The sequence below is a fragment of the Dreissena polymorpha genome, chromosome 7, assembly GCF_020536995.1.
Source record: "Dreissena polymorpha isolate Duluth1 chromosome 7, UMN_Dpol_1.0, whole genome shotgun sequence".
Taxonomy (NCBI): Eukaryota; Metazoa; Mollusca; class Bivalvia; order Myida; family Dreissenidae; genus Dreissena; species Dreissena polymorpha.
In genome coordinates this window covers 89361172-89382493 of record NC_068361.1, presented here as the reverse complement: position 1 = coordinate 89382493, position 21322 = coordinate 89361172, and the positions used below count along the sequence as shown (strand labels likewise).

At 34.7% G+C, this 21322-nt stretch overlaps 1 protein-coding gene across 6 annotated transcripts in view; it reads right to left on the bottom strand.

Moving 5' to 3' along the window:
- Positions 1–21322, bottom strand: part of LOC127837069 (glycerol 3-phosphate dehydrogenase-like) — a 284765-nt gene that overhangs the window by 165817 nt on the left and 97626 nt on the right. Inside the window, exons 6-7 of one of the 6 annotated variants that reach the window (XM_052363886.1) lie at positions 10047–10165; positions 9149–9243 (exon numbers count right to left, since the gene is read on the bottom strand). The exons of 2 other annotated variants lie outside the window; for them this stretch is intronic. In XM_052363886.1, the coding sequence (XP_052219846.1) occupies positions 9149–9243; positions 10047–10165 (214 nt within the window). Of the gene's footprint in view, positions 1–7461; positions 7769–9148; positions 9244–10046; positions 10166–21322 lie in introns of those variants that run through there. 3 more of the 6 variants (XM_052363884.1, XM_052363877.1, XM_052363876.1) reach the window with 3 other exon arrangements.

Sequence of the window (21322 nt, the reverse complement as noted above, 5' to 3'; positions counted from 1 at the left end):
TTAAATTATTAAAACGAAACTGCCATGTCCCGAAATAAAAACGCTGATCAAGACGTTATCGTTCCGGACGTTTTCAAAGATTGTTAATAATTTATTGCCCCATGCCTGGTTAAACTCTTTAATGTGTTATTTGATAACAGCGTATATCTTTAGTCTTGGACTAAAGGCTCAATTAGTCAATTGTTTAAAAAGGGTGATATATCTTATATGTCCAATCATAGAGGAAAAGCTATCGTGAATATTCTAGCTAAAATATATTTTATCTTCGCAACCGGCTTCATTCGTGCACAATAAATCCATTCATGAATGGTCATTCGGTTTTAGAAATAATCGTAAAAGGTCTGACTGTATAATTATTATACATAGTATCATTAAGGTATAGCGAATAATAAAAAAACTATATTGCTTCTTTGTGGGCTATGAACAAGCGTTCGATGCTGTCATTCATGATGCCATTTGGATTAAAATTGTGAACTCGGGTATCAGCTGTAAAATGCTGAATATGCTTTAGAATTTGTTTATGTATCATTTGGGCTCAAGCAAGGTGAAACATTGTCAACTCTTTTGAATATTCTGTTTATAAACGATATTGGTAAACATGTGAGTTCCACAAACCTGTTTACTAATGATGCCCCCCTTCGAAGAAGAGGAGGTATATTGCTTTGCTCATGTCGGTCGGTCGGTCGGTCCGTCCACCAGGTGGTTTCCGGATGATAACTCGAGAACGCTTGGGCCTATTTATTTATTGATATGTTACCTATTTTTATGTTTTCCAGTGACTTAACAATTTTTCCCGTAACCAAAAACAGCAATCAATCAAATTGTATTCAAAACAATTCTAAGAAATATGGTCTCAAGATAATTGTCGAGAAAACTAATGTGTGTTTTTTTTCTCAAAAGTATTAAAAAAGCGACATTCACAAATGGGAACTAAATGCTTACAATATTTAGAAATTAGATTTTTTCACGAACTGAGTTGTTAATTTTTTCTTGAACGGTGTACTTATACGTGTAGTTGTAGCATTGAATGAGCAGGCTCTCTTATCATGTAATCGCAGTATTTCACTATTAAGCAGAATCAAATTAGATAGTTAAACTTAATAGTTCTCTTTTGACACAACTGCTACACGCAAAATCATGTATAGCTTCGAAGGCTGGGGAATTTACTATATTCCCTATGTTGATAAACTGCATTTCGAGGTCAACAAACATCAAATGCTCCTGTTCTAGGTGAACTTCGTCGTTTCCTATTGTCTGTCATTTGTAAAGAATGAGCCCTAAACTATTGGTGTAAAATCATAAGATCACAAACAACGTTCATTAATACAGTATTTTATACATTAACTACTGATGATGTTTGCATAAATATGATAGCATATTGTGTTGGCCTAATGTTGTTTTAACTACACTTTGTCATCAAAGTTTTTAAAACGTATTCGTAAATTATCGAAAATTATCTTTTTGCCAATGTTAAAGAGAAAAGATATCATTGATCCTTCTGTTGCATCATTTTTATTTCGAATTTCTTCACCTATGATTATTTTTATCATATTTCCTGTTGTTTTGTTTGATTATATTTATATCATTCATAAACATTATTTGCATGCTATGAATTTTTTCTGCATTTGATAACAAAAATGCCACATTTTTTCAGTGTGATTATATATAGGCATATAATAAACAATAAAACATGCATTAATGTCATTTATTTGTTTTTAAGCTATTTTATTAAATTAGATATAATATTTTCAAATGTAGTAAGCTTGATAAGCAATAGGTGAGTTATTGAAAGAGAGTGATGTTAAATGGCTAAAAGTCGAACGCAGCAATACTACTGTAATAGTGACGAAGGATGAGGTGTGTTTGAAACGTATCGATCCAGGTATAATTACTATATTTGTATGAAACGCATTTATTTTAATTGTGATACTAAACCCAATATTGTACAAATCAATAGGATATGCGTTTCATCTATCTTCATATTGATGCGTTTTACCTCAGTTTTATACTTATGAGTTTTATCTCAAGTTGATATGTATGAGATTTATATCACGTTCATAATTATGCGTTTTATCTCAAGTTCATGTTTATTTTGCATTCCATCTTAACCGAAATAAGCGCTGTAGGACTAAGAAACTCTTAGACTGGAGTGACCCAGATTTCACAATATCAAAGAATACGAAAATCGTGCTGTACATCGTCATGCAAGAAAACTATGTCAATTTGAACATCATCATTTAAAAGCATGGGCTTATTTATCGTTCTAGACAGGTATGTCGAGTATTTACTTTAAACAAACGACATATGATTTTGTTTTCATTGCAAACATCCATGTGCTGTGTAATGATTTGCTCAAACAGTCAACACTAATTGGCTCGAACTCGCTTAGCTAAAATTTCCGGTTTGATCAAAGTCTCCTCGAAGGACTATTTTAAATCGCTTTACACTTTTATTTATTTTTGTCGTTTAGCTAAAATTCGATAGGTCCGGGTCGAATTTTCTGATGGCTCGCAGTGTTTGATCAGTCCCGGTTACAATTTTCGCAACTACTTTTGCTTGTTTTGCTCGAACTTGCTTCAAGTCGCATTAAGTTGATAAGCGATTAGACGCGCTCGATAATTGACACGCGAAAATAGATTTTACAGCGTATGAAACCTGTCACCAACTACATCGTTAAAATATCGGATATTCACTTTTATACAAGCTAAGTGTCTACGCAAAAATAGCAAAATTTGTGTTTAAATGCCACGTTACAATGATGAGCGCTTAAAGTAATTCATCTTTACCACACAAACTGATATCCTATCATCCCTGAAAATAACGATTACATTAATAGTGTTGTGGTCATCTTTCTGTATTGTGTATATGCTTTTTAAATTTTATATTCAATGTGTTAAATTTCGTTTTCAATAAAATTTATACTGTCTGTGTGTGCTTTATATCTTTGCTATGATTCTTACATGTCATTGTGCTTCGTTAATATGTGCCCATGAAATATTCATTTTTATAATACCGCTACAATGATATTTGCCTAATATATTTTTATATCAGTTCATACCAGTAAGTTGTTATATCAATTGATGTTTGGCATGTAGCCTGAGACCGCCACCGAGTACTATGTGCGCAAACTCACAATCACGATGTGCCTTCAGAAGCCCTTAGGAGGCCAATTTCAAAATAATAATTCAAATAATTAATTTTTAACAGACTGTAATCCTTATGATTTAAAACTTAATAATCGCGTCGCAACAAATATATACAATCCGACAAACGGTGGAACGTTGCCTTCAACGAAACTTCTACATGCAAAACCTTCACAATTCAAAGAAACCTCTCGCATTCGCGAAGGCCCTTGGTGAAGCTTCCACTCTCTTAAAGACTCCAACTGTCTCGCTGGCATCCGCAGAAGAAACGACTAATTTACCGATTGTCAAGCCTTCATACACTGGCCAATCGAACGCCACATAGACTTTTAGTCAACGGATCGGAAAGTCACGAGTCGGAAATTACCGACGTTTCCGAATTCCCTTTGTATTTGACGAAGATTACCGTATGCCCTCCGTAGTCTACGGAGATAACGGATCATGAATTTCTCCTTCACTGCCGTGTGTGTATTAGAGTTTATGTACAGGTCGTACCTGTCTTTCCCTCACTGCCACAGAAACAAGTCGAATTTATATGCATGATTTTATTAGACATATTCTTAAAATATTAAATGTTTTAACAATACTTAATTAATCTAAACAGACACTTAACTAACCTTGTTGATAACAAGTAATATTTCCATTTTGTTGATGCGGCGAGTGTAAAACTAAGGGAGGTAATTATAATCTAACAGTGAAGAAATGTAAAGCATATCATTCGACCCCGAAGCCTTTCGTCACAGGAGGTAGGTCATTTTACTCAGAATCTATAGTCATCATTTTAAGTAACATAGAATCATATTCAAACCAACAAACAAGTTGTTGGATGTATAGTATACACACAAAAAGCTCACAAAAACATATTTTACAAATACTAAGCGCAAGTGCTCATGACGTCATTATTTACACGTCAAACGTAAAAATCTAATTCATGCCCGCTCAAATGCAGCGTCGTAGCGATTTTTTTAAATGGGGTCGAAGATGTATGATAAACAGAAAAACAGGTAACTGCCTGATCGTTTTTGTAATATAACGGCAAGCTTTGCCATTATTTCATTCTAAGCCCCGCCTGGTATATTACAAAACGATCAAGCAATAACCTGTTACTATTATTTCCCGTATACTACTAGTATAGGTTATTTATTTCTTGTATTTATAACTGTTATAAAATATTGATTAATACAATAGTAAATAGATGGTTCATAGCAATACCTTTGCAGTTAGATGTACGGAGTAAAGGCACTTTACATATTATATTGCAGAAAATTCTAAGTCAACACAGTATATTAGATTTTGAAAGTCGGATGGCTCGAAATTTTCTAGTCGGTCCCCGCGACTTCGAGCCACTGGGATAACACTGAATCTATGTAATCTCTTCCATAGGAATGTTTCCGATGCTAACGTGTACATTCCATTTATGCGAATATATATAAATTATGCCGCTCTTTACCAAGCTGACTGATTTATATTCTTACAGTGTCGAATTATAATGTATGCACATTTAATGAGAAACTATATATGTTTTACGGATCTTCTAAGAAATCTATAATCCACATCTCTTGGGGAAAGTTCACGCAATATTAGAAATAACTAATTACGCTACTTGTGTTTGGAAAAACGGTGCGGGGATTGAGTCAATAGACGATTGGCAGCTGAAATGGTCAGGATCGGGTTGAATTGACCTATATTGTCAAAATATCAACAGAGGAAGTCAACTTTGGTATAGTTACCATGCTCAAGTCATGTTTCGGGCGGAAATCAACTCGCCAATATGTATAACAGTAAAACGTTTTCATAAACAGGTGGTCAGATGTCATGATCGTTTTACGGGAGCTTGATTGTCATGTATGGTCAGTCGTCAAGGGATGGGCTTGGCTTTGGGGAAAAAGCACTAATCCGCGGGAAACTGACATATTTAATATCCATTAAAATCACATGCCATATCAACGGTTTGTACCTGAATGCAACTATCATTGGTGGATAAAGTCAATCCGCGTTATTTGTATCTTTGGATCCATAGAACTGTTTTTCAACACTGAACAGATCATCCATGACAAGGGGAAGCAGGTGGAGCGCTATGTGAATCACTTCTCCAAATTATACTCCTAGCAATAACGCGTCACCGACGTTATTGCTGCAATCAAAACTCTCCCTCTCATGTTGGAACTGGACGTAAAACCCACCGTATCAGAACAAGAGCCTATCCTCAATAAAAGATGCAGAGCAAGAGGTCATCAAATGAGACGTGTCCTTGAACAGTGTGCTCATACAACATCTGCACAACATCCTCTGTCAGTGCTGGGAACAAGGATGACAGAAACGACAGCTAAAACTACAGAGGGATATCTCTAATGAGTGCTGCGGGTTAAGTCTTTGCATCTGTCGTCCTTGAACATGCTACTGAAGCTTGCTGAGAGAGTGTACCTAGAGGCACATCAAACATAGATTATGATCTAGTCTAGTATGCATCTGCTGGAAAAGTGCAAAGAAAAACACAAGCCCCGCTTTTACAGACCTGACTAAAGCGTTCGAACCTGTCAGCAAGGATGGTTGCCAACCGAGACTCCTGAGCGTGATAATCGTTTCATTACAACATGAAAGGTACTGTGCAGCATCATGTTTTGTCGTCAGATGCTTTCGACATCCGCAGCTGGGTCAAACAGGGCTTCCTCCTCGCTCCCACTCTTTTCGGAATCTCCTTCGCTGTCCTGCTGCAGCATGCCTCTGAAAGCTCCGCAACCGATCAGACGGCCGTCTGTTCAACATAGGTGGACTGCAAAGAGCAACGTACGGCAGCTGATGACAAGGGACATGATGTTTGCATATGACGCCGCTCTGGTCATCCACGCCGAAACAGAACTTCAAAGACTTTTGAATCTTTTTGCAAAGGCATTCGACGAGTTCAGCATGAAAATGAGCATAGAAACACTGGTGGTGGCTGCACATGCCGAACCACCCCACATCACCATAACAACTGTGAATTAGAGGTCGTAAGTCGGTTCGCATCAAAAAGCTTTATCATAGAGCATTATATACCATATATTACTACTACTTTGCAAGATGCATGACAAATGTGTACTTTTGTATAAATGTGAGCTGATAAATGATATTATCTGAAATCTTGTAAACAAGAAGGCGGTTAGCGGATACTTTTACTTATTTCATTTTATCATGTCGCAAAAAAGTAATCCCCGTTCCTATGGCGGATTGTTACCATTGAGTACTTACATTTTAATGCAATCGATTAAGTATTCTCATGTTATGATTCTTCTTGATTTCGTTATTAATTTAAACAGCGATGCAATAAGATTAATGTGTATTTACACGTATGTTCTATGAGTTTAATGCTGTGCTAAGTTTGATATTAGGCTAACGATCAACCGGTTTAAACACCCGATGCTTTGCATTAAACTTTTCACAGTGGAGAAAACAGCTTAAATCTTTCTTTAATATGTAATGTTGTGTTTCATGCATTATCCTGTATTGAATAGGGCATTGGTCATTTGCCTTAAATAACACGCTAACGGACAAGACTTTCTCTGATGATAATGTATCAGTAGTTCCATTATTATAAAATATTAGAGCCTTTAGGACTAAAGGACATAGCATCTTAACTTAATGACGTATGCAAATGTTAATACAATATAAAAATAGTAGAAAATCAAATCTTGCAATTACGTAAAAGCTGAAACGCATCCACTGATCAAACAACAAAACTCAAGACGGTTAATATGCGAATTGAATTAAGACATATCAAGGCCGGCTAGCTCAGTTGGTAGAACGCTGAACAACAAAGCCGAGGATCCGTTTTCAAGTATTGCACTTGCGAGTGACTTGCATGTACACTTATTACTTGTACACAAGCCAACACAGGAAAGTGTGAGTCAGTGAAGTGATCGAAATGGTTTATCTGAAATGTTGTTTAAAAGACCATTCGAAAGTTGTTTTATGATCGACATGACTGATCTCATATTTATAATATCAGAGAACTCATATAAACATAAATAACCTACTGCAATGTTTTGTGAGGATAAGAGAGTTTGTCTACATACACAATCTGGTCTTAATTGTTATTGAACAATTGTATGGTTTGCAAATAACAGAACAGTACATCGTTTATTTCACACAAGTATACAACATTTACAATAGGAGCAATTTTTAACAAAGCAAGTGAATTAAGCAAATTATAATTAGGAAGAATTGCAAGTTATGAAAACAAAACTCCGTCTTCTGAATGTCTTCTGATTGTGCATGGTTAAAATTTAAGCCCCCTAAACAGCATTAGGTATACCAGAAATAAAAAATTGTAATGCCATACTATAACACGTTTGACGACGTTATTAATAGAATATTAGTAAAACATAGTGGTCATTTACATTCTGGAAATGGCGACATACTCCGTTCTTCCAGCGAAAGTCAAAGGATGAGTTATAAAATGTTCCACACCATCAACAATGGCTGAGCCATGTCTGGTAAACGACACATCCGGTTTAGAAATAAATAAACTTTGACCTCTATCTTGTTCAATGTTAAGACTCGTTTTCACCAGATTGTGCACCTTTTCAGCGATACCGAGTGAGTCCGATAGACCGGTAGAGCGAATGCAACCAACTGTTATCCAGTTTCTGAAAAAACGATAAAAATTATTCAAGTATTGTGTGTATTACATTTTATGTATATCATAGATATTGTTCTTGAGTCCACCTGTGAACGTATTCACCAACCAATTCTAAGACTTGCGTCTTAAAAATAATCTCTTGAAACTGGATTGTTATAACAGTGGAACACAGTTCATTATGGCCCGAAATGTAATCTTTCCAAATACACAACACTTCATCAAGAACCATTTAAAAATGACACAATCAAAATGTTTTGCCTGTTTATTTTCAAAACTGAAAGAATGTTATTGGTTCTAAGTCTTTTCGTCGCTCTGAAGTAAAATAACTAGTTGAAGAAAACGGGCGCTTGTTTATGTGAGTACTCTCTGTTACGCTCCTACTACAATTCACATCGGTTTAAATTTCGTTCGTAAGACGAGTAAGTATAAGATACGATTTAGCGGGCATTAAATTTGTGTTCACTGAGTCCTGTCGCCTGTGTGCAACCACTAGAAAGCGGATTCGCTCCACAACAAAAAATGAACGAAAAGCTAAAGATTCTTTTGCGCATTTGGTTTTCTGTTTTTTATCGTTACCATTTCGATGCCAATAGTTTAAACCTTATTATGTTTGTTCGAAAGTGCCAAGAATAGCATTGATTTTAGTATTTGCACTGACATAAATTATAAAAATAAATCCAACCTGCTATGCATGTCGACTTGAATTCTAAGTTTTAAAGATCCAATATATATAAGTAGATAAGACGTATACATTTGAGTCGATAGTACCAACAGAAACCGTAAGCCCAAAATCATGTAACCTTAATAACATCCACTTTTATCACATTTATAATCGTAAAACCTAACAAATTAAAACAAAATAAGTCCAACCGACCTGCCTGTCTCGGCGGATATGATGTAATCCTTCACATCAGTGGCGGGTCTGACTCCTGTGTACAGAGAGACCACCGGATGTGAGGGCAGTTCTCGCACCACTTTGGCGGCAATCTGGTCGAAATCACATCAGAATAATTAATACGCTTCGCATTCAAATAACAGTTAGAGCAGTGACCCTCTCACGACCTTTGTATCGACCAATCATAGCTTCGATATCAGGTTAATAAAATGAAAGTGAACGTACGCTAGGATAGCAAGAGAATTTATTTATCACATTAACACGGGAATACAATTTCTAATCGCCGTGTGTGGTGTTAGCAAAAAAAAGAACACTTTGCGTTAAATATAAAAATAAGAAGAGTTATTAATTTTCATCATAAACTCGAATTAGGTGTTCAAAAAAAGCTCAAAATGACTGAGAATTCATATTTATACGACTGTCAACAGAAATGGGTGCCCTATGCCTGCTGAAAAAAAATATGCACTTATGACTAAGTATCCTAGCGTTTACCTCTGTGAGACGCAGACGAATTGATTCATCCACGGGTGCTTGTCGTCTGCTGTCAACATTCTCCGCTGTCGGCCCGACGATAACGTTGTCATAGACTGAAACATGAGAATGCTGCGAATAATGTCCATTGCATTTCAAACTTTAAAACCTACAATAATTGTCAACGTAGCAGTAAATATTTACAATTGTGACATATGTGCACTATGATTTCTGGAGAAAAGGCGTGACTTGAATCCTATGTTTATAACGGTTGCTTCCACAATGAAAATATATGATGATATTGTGTCAATTTTATTCAATCCATGTTCGTTTGAATGAGTTACCTGTACTTTTTAAATATCACATAATGTAGCAATAAAAAATATTAGATTGATGGTATATCTACAGAATACCAGGCTACTGCCCTACCATTATGTAATGTATCCGGATGTGCTTACATTAATATAAACACGAGGATTGTCGAGCCGTTCTTTCAATAATTCCGAGCCTGAAATATCGTAAAATCAAAAGGCTTAAAATGTGTCTCTGTTCATCAAACTACTGTTTACATATATAGAAATATGCAGTCGCTGTGCCGTTGCTTTTTTTAGTGCGAATGAATAAGTCCATCGTTCATAATTATTTATAAAATATGTTTTTGTTGGGGGGTCGTTTCGTGTTTAAAAGTTAAACGTATTACATCTTGGTTTCAAACTTGGTGTTAATCTGATTCATTTCTTCTGAAAATAACGACGTGAGAGCTGATTAAAATTAAGAAATATACCAGGTACCATGGTATCAGACCGATGTTATCATAGTGTCCTGATAAAAATATACTTTTACTGCAAAATTTTATCAGGTCATTATCAGCGTAGTGGTTTTGCAAAAAAGTACAATATAAACATTCCATTAGATTTACCTGAACGGAAAACTATGACGCCTTTCGTGACGTCACTCGGTACCGGAAGTATGCTTGAGTTCAGCAGGTTCTGCGCTGATTTCGAGTACACTGTGTACTGACCCTTTTGTGGTAAGATTCTGTGATAATTAATTTGTTATCTATAGTATGTTCAAATGTAGATATTTAATAAAAATAAATCCAATAAATGTAGGTAAAATAAACCTGAAGTATTTTAAGGGTGTGTAAGATTGTTTACGGGAGCACAACAGTAAATTCAAATTACATGTTGTTTTTGTAAACAAACATGTTTCTACCTAAATTCCGATTTTCCTGCCAAAATGTTCACTATGTCGCCATAGAGACCGGCGCAGTTCAGAACGCTTTTTGAATTGAATGTTCCACGTGTGGTTTCCACGATCCACTTCTCGGTATTCCTGACTACGCTGCAAACACATGATCGAAGTAAAATGCGTGCACCTTTCTTACGCGCATCGTTAGCGAGCAGGACCGGAAACAGCCACGGGTCGGTGACTGCTTCACCGGGAATCCAGAGACCGCCTAGCGCCCCGGATGTGATGTTTGGTTCCCTTTTGTACAGTTCTGAGCAGCTAAGTTCATGTATGGTCGTGCCTTTGGCGGCGTTTGAGTCGGCCACTATTTGTGGAAACCTCTCGAGCTGCAATATACGAAAGCCTTAAATGAAAAGCTGTATAATGGACAATTTGTCGGACAATCTGGTTGGGTAAGTTACAAGCCATGACAACCACTTACAATAAGCCTGTGGACACATATTCCAATGATTGTAATTTATACCATAAAATCATAACAAACATACTTGACTATGATTCGCACGTGCTAAACTGTTGTTCATCCCATGCCACCATAGTAGCGCCAATGTGGTTAACTGGTGCTCCCAGTTTGTCCAACAGCGGAAAACCCGCGCTTGGCATCGCTGAAAACAATCTAGTTCGAGTCCCTCCGTGGCGTCAAAACCGGTCTGGAGCATCACACTGGATTCGTTCAATAAATACGATGCATGGATATTAAAAACAATGATAAATGCAATAGCATACGTATATATAGACCGTATTTGATAGCATTTCTTCTTATAATAATGCTGTTTGATTAATTTAACCATATGCTATGTTTCATTTTATTTTGCTATACATCATGCATGGTAATATTTCGTGTGTGTTGATTAGTTTTTGTCTGTGTTGATTAGTTAAGCCGAAAAAAAACCTATTCAAATGATATTAAAGTACGTACCAAGTTCTTCTTACGAAATATATGAGAATTTATAAGATAATGAAATGAAAATGTCACACCTGTTTCCCGAGCTCGCTTCAGCAGCAAGGTGCTCGTTCTTTTCCAACAATAGACAGGAAAAGCCGTGTGAGGTAAACTCGAACACGCATGCGCATCCAACGACTCCGCCTCCTATGATGATGACGTCAAATGTTTCTTCCATTTTTTTGGAGGAAGCAAATATCTAGCAATAAACAAGTTTATGTATAGATCTTTGGTGAAAGGAAGGAAAAGGCAGATAGTAATCATTTGTTCATTTGTAATAGAAAAATTGTGCGTTTCTTGAAATAGACACCATATTAATCTGACAAGTTATTTATTTTTTTAGCTAATATATTTAATTTGATTTGGCAAAACATGAAATCATTAAATCTGTACTTTTTTCTTCGTCATTAAGTACTTAAACGTATGCTATACACATCAAATTGTGCTCATCGTGTTACTGTGATTGTCTCCATTTACTGAACCGCGATAGTAGTAGTGTATCGAATTGGTCTTCATTATGCACTTTATCCATCGTAGGGTACTGAACCCTGGTGCAACACAGTATTGATCGAGAGTTGATAGTTCAACGGAGTCCAGTTATTTTAATGCATATTAATACGGAATAATGTAAATGTGGTTAAACTGCCTCATAATAAAAGCGAAAGGCTAAGCTAACTGCATAAGGGGGCGGGGGATATATTTTTGACCAAATTTCGAGTTCCGAAAGGCCGCAAATAGTCAAATCCATTGCATCAAAACAGAAAGTGACACAAGAAAGCCTTTTTGTGTCAGTGTCATAACATAGGCAATATACATTGAAAATACAACCAAAGAAAAGGCTGGCTTCTTCACTTGTGAAACTATGGCCCTTGATCTTTCCCCCCACCCACCTCATTTTTAATGAAAAATTGAGAAATTTGACCCATTTCATGGCATGCACAGAACATTTAAACATAATGCAATCCTAGTTTTGGCTACATTACTCATTAATTTCATCCCTGTGCTGTGTTTATTTACCTAGAAAAGTGTCTCCCATACGTTTAGATTTTTCACAATTTACCTTCAAAGTATTGTTCTGTTTCTGCAGCGTGAAATATTGACTTCCGACAAAAGTGAAAACCTCCTTTTTGAAGATTCAAAATTTCCTTGCTAGGGAGCTGTGGCTAGTTTTAATGTTTTTTTCCAAAATTTTGAGACATTCTTTCTACAACCTAACACAAGAAATACATCTTATGAATACCTAATTGATTTTTAAAGACCATAGGTAACACCTACCCTAAAGATATGTAATGTTCATGGACCCCCCTTTCACTGATATATCCCCTGCCACCTTAAGTTTGTTAATATATGCATAATAAAACAAAAAGCTTTTGTTATATTGAAATATAATGTTTAATGAATTAAATGCAACATTTCTGAACTGTATCCTGTGTTTTGTTTGTATTTATAGTAATTCCAAAATTTCACACAATTCAAGGGAAATAACCAGAACAGAAATAATCCAAAAAATAGTGTTCCTATTCACAACATTTGACTCTATTTAGTAGAGAAGCACACAAGTTATATGTCAAATGTTTAAAATGATTATTGACACTATCAATCAGTCTTACAGATGTATATTCCCATATGATTACATAATACATGCACCAAATATTGATATTCATTCATTAAAATACCATTCAAAATGAGATCACTCCATAAGAAATCACAGCACAGTTATAAAAACAATCACGCTAGGAAAAACAAAGGTGTATTTTTCAAAAAAGGAGTATTTCCAAAGTATAAAGTTTCTGCAGGCATGTGCCCTGTATAGAGAAACAAGTTCAAGATTCTATTTCGTTGAATTCAGACCCTGACCTGGAAAGTGTCGTGCGATTGGGTGATTCTGTGGCTAACGATGTCTTGAATGCGTGTAACCGTTCTCGGGGTCCACTCGTTCTCCCTTTTAAAGTTCGACCACATCAAACAGTACCACAGTCTGAAAATCAAAGTGCTACAATTGGAAACAGTGGGCAAATATATCTGACTATGAGAACATCAGTGTAAACAAGACACAGCTTGGAAACATTTTCAAGTGCATAGGGAACCTTCATGAGCACATATTTTCCTTGTGTTAATGCTTTGAGGCCCATAATTTAAGTGCTTGATGTTGACACAAAGTTTACTGTGGTTTAAATGTGACACATGCATTTTTGATGACATGGCATGTTTATTTTCAAGATAATATAGTGCATGGTGAGCTTTAAGCCTTATCCTTTTGCCGCGAAAACTACACCGCAGAACACCATAGACGCTTGGAGTGTACGCCCCCATCCAGATGTGGCATTCAGTAATTATTTCGTATTTATTATCAAATAAATGCTTCAATCTTAGTCTTTCTTCATCTGTAAGGTGTTACATGAAGAAATATGTTGCCATAATGACTTCAAATAAGAAGAAAAAAGAATTTATGTTTGCGGCATGTTACAAACCACTATTTTGCATAATTTTCCTATTTTTACCAACTTTTTCTACAAACTGCAGACTTATCTTGCTTATTTTAGTATTCAAGCTCAGAAAATGTGCAAATGTAGATGCTATTACACAAATATGAGTTTAAACATTGTTTTCCAGTGCGAAACCAGCACACGTGAAATTTTCCTAAAATTAGCAATGGTTCTAACATTATTACCTCCCTTTGTTTTCCATAATCTAAACCATAGCGGTTAAAAGATATATGCAAAATAATGTTCGATTTGTTACCGCGACACATTTGTGGAATACATGTATCAATTTTCGTATGATATACACAATTTTAAAATTTTGCGTTTTGCTATTAAGGGGGCAGGGGATATATTTTTGACCAAATTTCGAGTACCGAAAGGCTGCAAACAGTCAAATCCACTGCATCAAAACAGAAGTGACACAAGAAAGCCTTTTTGTGTCAGTGTCATAACATGGCAATATACATTGAAAATACAACCAAAGGCTTCTTCACTTGTGAAACTATGGCCCTTGATCTTTCCCCCCACCCACCTCATTTTTAATGAAAAATTAAGAATTTTGACCCATTTCATGGCATGCACAGAACATTCAAACAGAATGTAATCCTAGTTTTGGCTACATTACTCATTAATTTCATCCCTGTGCTTTGTTTATTTACCTAGAAAAGTGTCTCCCATACGTTTAGATTTTTCACAATTTACCTTCAAAGTATTGTTCTGTTTCTGCAGCGTGAAATATTGACTTCCGACAAAAGTGAAAACCTCCTTTTTGAAGAATCAAAATTTCCTTGCTAGGGGGCTGTGGCTAGTTTAAATGTTTTTTTTCCAAAATTGTGAGACATTCTTTCTACAACCTAACACAAGAAATACATCTTATAAATACCTAATTGATTTTTAAAGACCATATGTAACACCTACCCTAAAGATAAGTAATTTTCATGGACCCCCCTTTCAGTGATATATCCCCTGCCACCTAAAGCCACTTACCTCTCGATGAAAAACTATCGCTGTTAGGGGGCAGGGGATATATTTTTGACCAAATTTCGAGCTCCGAAAGGCCGCAAACAGTCAAATCCATTGCATCAAAACAGAAAGTGACACAAGAAAGCCTTTTTGTGTCAGTGTCATAACATAGGCAATATACATTGAAAATACAACCAAAGACAAGGCTGGCTTCTTCACTTGTGAAACTATGGCCCTTGATCTTTCCCCCCACCCACCTCATTTATAATGAAAAATTGAGAAATGTGACCCATTTCATGGCATGCACAGAACATTCAAACAGAATGCAATCCTAGTTTTGGCTACATTACTCATTAATTTCATCCCTGTTCTTTGTTTATTTACCTAGAAAAGTGTCTCCCATACGTTAAGCTATTTCACAATTTACCTTCAAAGTTTTGTTCTGTTTCTGCAGCGTGAAATATTGACTTCCGACAAAAGTGAAACCTCCTTTTTGAAGAATCAAAATTTCCTTGCTAGGGAGCTGTGGCTAGTTTTAATGTTTTTTTACAAAATTTTGAGACATTCTTTCTACAACCTAACACAAGAAATACATCTTATAAATACCTAATTGATTTTTAAAGACCATAGGTAACACCTACCCTAAAGATATGTAATTTTCATGGACCCCCCTTTCACTGATATACCCCCTGCCACCTTAATTAGCTGTAGGGTTAAATCATGTGTACACACGTATTACATTGCTATCTTTTCAAATCGCTTATCTCCCTTAATGTTCCGCTTAAATGACATATCACGCGTTCGTTGTTAGTAGTTGAACTCGAACCTGATTGTTTAACAATTATACTATGCGCAAAATTTAAAATGGGATGTACAATTCCGTTTAATCAAGTTTTATCATGTTTAATCTCAATACAAACAGAATTAAAAATATGGTGGAGCGCTTAACCCGCACGATCTTCAATTTGTTAAACGTGCATAAATTGTTGCTTAAAAAATACGATATTTTCGTGTAATCGTTTGAATATAAATCAATACACTACGATTCACACTTGTTAAATTAAATATTAATAGATCTACTCGTTAAAATTTCAAAATCACCATTACTTACCAATCTTACTAGTGAGGATTCTTATATTATGTAAAGCAAACAAAAACAAGACCTGTGTTAGTGAAACACAATGCCAACTACTGCGCTTTGAAGCCGCACCGCAGCCATATTAAAGAAATTTGATTATAAAAAATGCCCATAACTTCGCCAAAAATCAAAGGACCGGAACGAAACTCACATTTCATATGTTAGTCATGTAGGTAGACTCACATACCAAAAATCAGCTCATTATCTGACAGCGTTGTGTAAAAACCACCGTAAAAATGTTTTAGTTTAAAAATCTCCAAAGCCCATAACTTCGCAATAAATCAACAGACCGGGACGAAACGCAAACTTGACCTGTAGGTCATCAAGGTAGACTCACGTACCAACAATCGGTTCAATATCTGAAAACATTGCGTAAAAATATTCGGAAAACGTTTATTATAGAGAAAATATCTAAGCCCTAGGCCCATAACTTTGCCAAATATCAATAGACGAGAACCAAACTTACACTTCATCTGTAGGTCATGTACGTAGATTCACATACCAAAAAATCAGCTTAATATCTCACAGCTTTGCGTAAAAACCTACCGGAAAACGGAAATTTTCGAAGTACATAGCCAATTACTTCGCAAAAAAATCAATGAACCAGAACAAAACTCACACTTTATCTGTAATTTATGTAGGTAGATTTACATACCAAACATCGGCTCAATATCCGAAAGCGTTGCGTAAAAAAAACTTCGGAAACGGTAATCATAGAAAATAAATCTAATTCAAATGGACAGAAACGAACCTTACACTTCATCTGGAGGTCATTTAGGTAAACTCATATACCAAAAATCAGATCGATATCCGAAAGCGTTGCGTAAAGCAAACCTCCGAAAAAACGGAAAATTTCCAATGTCCATAACTTCGCCCTGTCGGAAAGAAGTGGATATGATGAGTTGACTCAGAGTGAATGACCATTCCATCCCACTTGAAGATGATCCACCCAGAAAACAATTTCACCTTGTTCCTTGTTTATTAAAACAATGTCAAACTAAATATGTATTTTACTGTTTAACATATATATAAGAACAAATTTACTCTTAAGTCAATAAAAATAGCATTCCCAAAGTCAACATATACACTGCACATGTTTACAAGTTTTATTTAATCATCAAGAAGGTCAAAAGCCCTACTTTTACAAAGTAAGCATACAGTGATTGCAAAGCAAATAGTGATTGAATGATTATACAAAGTAATAATACGTTTCATTGCAACAATACATACATTATTATTAAATTGTGGACTAATACATTTACAACAATCGATAGTATATATGTAATAAGTTATGTGTATTAACGTCAAATTATCATTATCTAATTAAATACCACCATATATAAAAACATTAAAATGTACAAATGTTCGATCGTCTAAAAATGAAAATTCGATATAATATTCAAATACTATTTACTAACCTCAAGTAACAATGTTAGTTTTGATGCGATATATGCTTATATCACTAATAAATATAGCACTATGTACATGTTACAGAGTAATATAACAACAATAGAATTGCTTTCGTACATTAAGCTATCTTACGGTAAGCTGTATTAAAAGGCATATCAATAATGGTCCATGTATGTCACAATAGCATTATCATTTGCCTCTTCTTGCTACAAATACGAAACGAAAATATAGGCGGCCATAAGGTTCTGGTCACATTACACTATTTAATAAAACGGATAATATGACACGGTGTATGTAGATAAACAAACACGCAAAAAAATGTATTGAAATAATGACGTTTGATATTAATTAACAAGTGTTTTATCAATCAAATACTGACTACCTGAACGAAAATAAACATGTTACAAACGTCATGTAATATACAGTATAATACAAACAGCAATTATATGAGTGAAGTAATTGAATCTGATATAATAGCTGTAATACAATACAATACATTACAAAATTCTTGTCGTAGAAGACATTAAGAAATTGGCACGATACGGTTACATAACTTTCATTGACAAGAAAATGATGACAATTGATAAAAACATTCAAATACAGTTTTGACGGTAAATTTAAAACGGCCGTTTAACACATACATAGGTAAACAAGGAACATATTAATTTCTATCCCTTACTAAAATGATTTTATATGAAACAGCACATTTTGTGTAGCCACGTTTTATTTTCAGTAGTAAATACAAAAATATATGTGTGCATGTTAGGTCGGTGTCTGTAATCAAATGGCACATACTGAGATGAATACATCATACACTCTAAAACAAAGGGAAATTCATCTTCTAATATACTACACATAGTAAACTTTCTTTCGCCCTGGAGAAGGTTTGGCCCATCTCCCTCTTTCTACATGCAATCTATGTGAAGAATTGTGCACAAATCTAAATAAGGCTGAAAATTAAAAGGGGTGATGCAAATCGGCTCTTCTTGAGTTCCTCAATCTCTTAGTTTAGTTTTAAATGAAATTATCTCTTACATTTTAGTTTACATTTGAAATAAATACTTATTATTATATATTATATTATTTCCGACATCTTGAAAAAGCCATATATTGTAAAACGCTAAGTTACAAAGCATGTCCTTAAGTAATGAACATCAGTGGATTTTATTACGAAGAATATTGCAATCTTTAACCAACATTAAATTAACATTTTAGAAAACTTATTTTCTGATGATCTTATCAACTTGATCCAATTTGTTATAATGTATCTTGAAGATTAAAAGTGAAGACGACCAAGTTCGCTAACACCCGCGCAGAGATTTCACTGACACCAGCATAGGTTGATCAAGTCCCTGCCTTCATATCCAACCACGTGATGATAGCCGAGCTAAATGGTACATTCATTTTCCCGTTGTTATTTTTACTTTTTGTTTTAATTTAGGTAATTTATTATTTTATTGGGAACCTAAACTTATACACTATTTGCAAGATATAAAAGAAATGATATTGTAGTTTAGTTTATTAGTTTATATGTGAGAAAATGGAACAATAACTCTGCGTGGATATTGGAAGTTCGCTTTGTACAAAGTCATTTTCTGCACATCTTTACATCGAAGATTTTATTACAAACTTGCATATGCACTCGCTCAGCGAACATACCATTAACAAAGCCCCAAACTTTAATGCCATAGTTTGAAAATGGAGTTATAAGTCTAATTAAGAGTTTAAATCTGTGGCTCACATAAATATCAGTAAATTTATATAAATATTCATTCATAAAAAAAATGATTTTAATGCTTGTCTTGTAAGCGTAGTTTGTGTTTTCGAAAAGGAACCTCAGGGCGTAAAAACAATTTCGAGATAATTAAATTTGCTTTCAATATCAATCCGTTTACCGTTATAATTTAAATTTTAAGAAGCTGTTCGCCCACCCTATCAGAAAAGCATACTTATTTTTAGAGTGTTCTCCAAAAATTTCCAGCGCTGACAATAATTTTGAAGTAAATCAAAGCCTGTTTGTAAATCATTATTCGAGTACACATGTAAAACTTATTGTATTAAATGCAAACTCCTGAATATTGCATCCAGATATATTTTAATTGTGATTATCTACACATTAAGGTCATTTAACTTCGAAAGTTTGAGCGAAATCAACCAAGCATGAGTTGAAAACACACAGTTTTAGGACTTAATATTATACATGAGAGAAACATACAAATGGCTTTTATCCTGCCACAATCGTCGCAACCAAAATTCCTTTCTTTAAGGTTATTTTTAAATCAAGGTTATTCCACCGTGAAAGTTAAAGGGGAGTTGAAAACGTAAAATGTTGGGGCTATTCACTTTTCTTAATAATTATCTACATGTTTAAGTTATTCAACTCTAACAATTAGACAGCGATCCGCTCAGTAATTAAAGCGGAGTTCAAAACACTAGCTTTGGGACGTACGCGTTTATTTCCTTTACAAATAATTCCACCTGTATTCAAATAATCATAAGCAGATCGCACAAGACAGCACAATATGACATGGAAGTTTTGAAACAAAGAGAGTGACTCACTCTAGGTCAGTCCAGGATTTTTGAAATACATTCCATGTTTATTTTAATGTCTATAGCTGCATCATATGCATGAACATACCGATATGAATGTTTTACAACAATGCTTTCTGGTAAACGTAGCTTTAATTTTTGATCTACAACATTTTATTTTGTTGCCTGAATGTGTAATATTAGAGATAATGTCAATCGAAGGGTCTCCCGTTTTCTGAATTTTATTCAGCTGGAAACTATTCCTAAACGTACCTTACTATAACAAAAAATTCAAAATCACAGGGAATCACAATCGCTATAATGATTTCTGCATGTATTAGTAATATGCTTCACTAAACTTAAATAACAGATAATGAATAACCCCATATACCACGTTTACACTGATGTAGTGGTTCAGAGAAAATTTTAATGTTCACCTCAACGTGTGACAGATGTCTAAAACACAGCCTTGTTTTTCATGTATGCGTTGTATTGCCTTCTCAAACTATGTGATTCCTTTCAACTTATTTGTAAATTTTGCATAAAACCAAACAGACACACTTTCATTAAAACAGAATTGGCATAACACATATAATTTTTCGTGTTAATAATTGAGAAATAATTTGATATTACAATACCTTCACAACGTTTGCTAATTGAGAGCCTTAAATTTGTCAAATAAGCTATGATTTTTTTTTACCTTATTGATTCAACAAACGTTATTGCAATTTCAAAACAATTATCAATAAATCTCAATAATAATATTTAACATACGCAAATAATATTATATAAACAATGTGGTTCATATATTCAAACGGAAATGTTACTGAAACTTACATTTCATGACGTGAAAACATGTAGCTGAAGTCAGGATACAAAATCCATTCAATTAGCATTCTGAACTGATTTTGTAAAATGTCATGACAATACATGTACATTGGATAAATACCGCTGTCTAACTTCAAGGGTGTCGAATCCACGTTCTTTGTCGAATGATGAACCGTGAATTAAAACATCATTAAGACATCATCAGTGCAAGTATCCATTGATTGTCGAATGTTAAACCTCAGTGAAGACATAAATTATACAACAGCAATACGAAAATAAATTAATTGTCGAATGTTAAACATCAATGAAAATATCATTATTTCACCAACAATTCATGTATCTATTCGGCCGAGTGTTTAAGCTCAATTAAAACATCATTACAACAAAAGCAATACATGTATATTAAATCGTAAAATACTATGTACATATTTTTATGCATTTCTAACTGGTATTAGCAAAACACAATATATTGGCAAAACGAATGCCGTTATTGTCAGGTTTTCGAATAAGCTGTCTAAATGGTTTGTGACAACAACAAGTACACTCTAACCAAAGCAACCAAAATATTGACCAAAAAGAAAATATCTGATCCGCATTCATTTCATTTACCGCCTTCGTCAGTTTAAATAAAAGCATCTTTTGTGGTGTAAGCA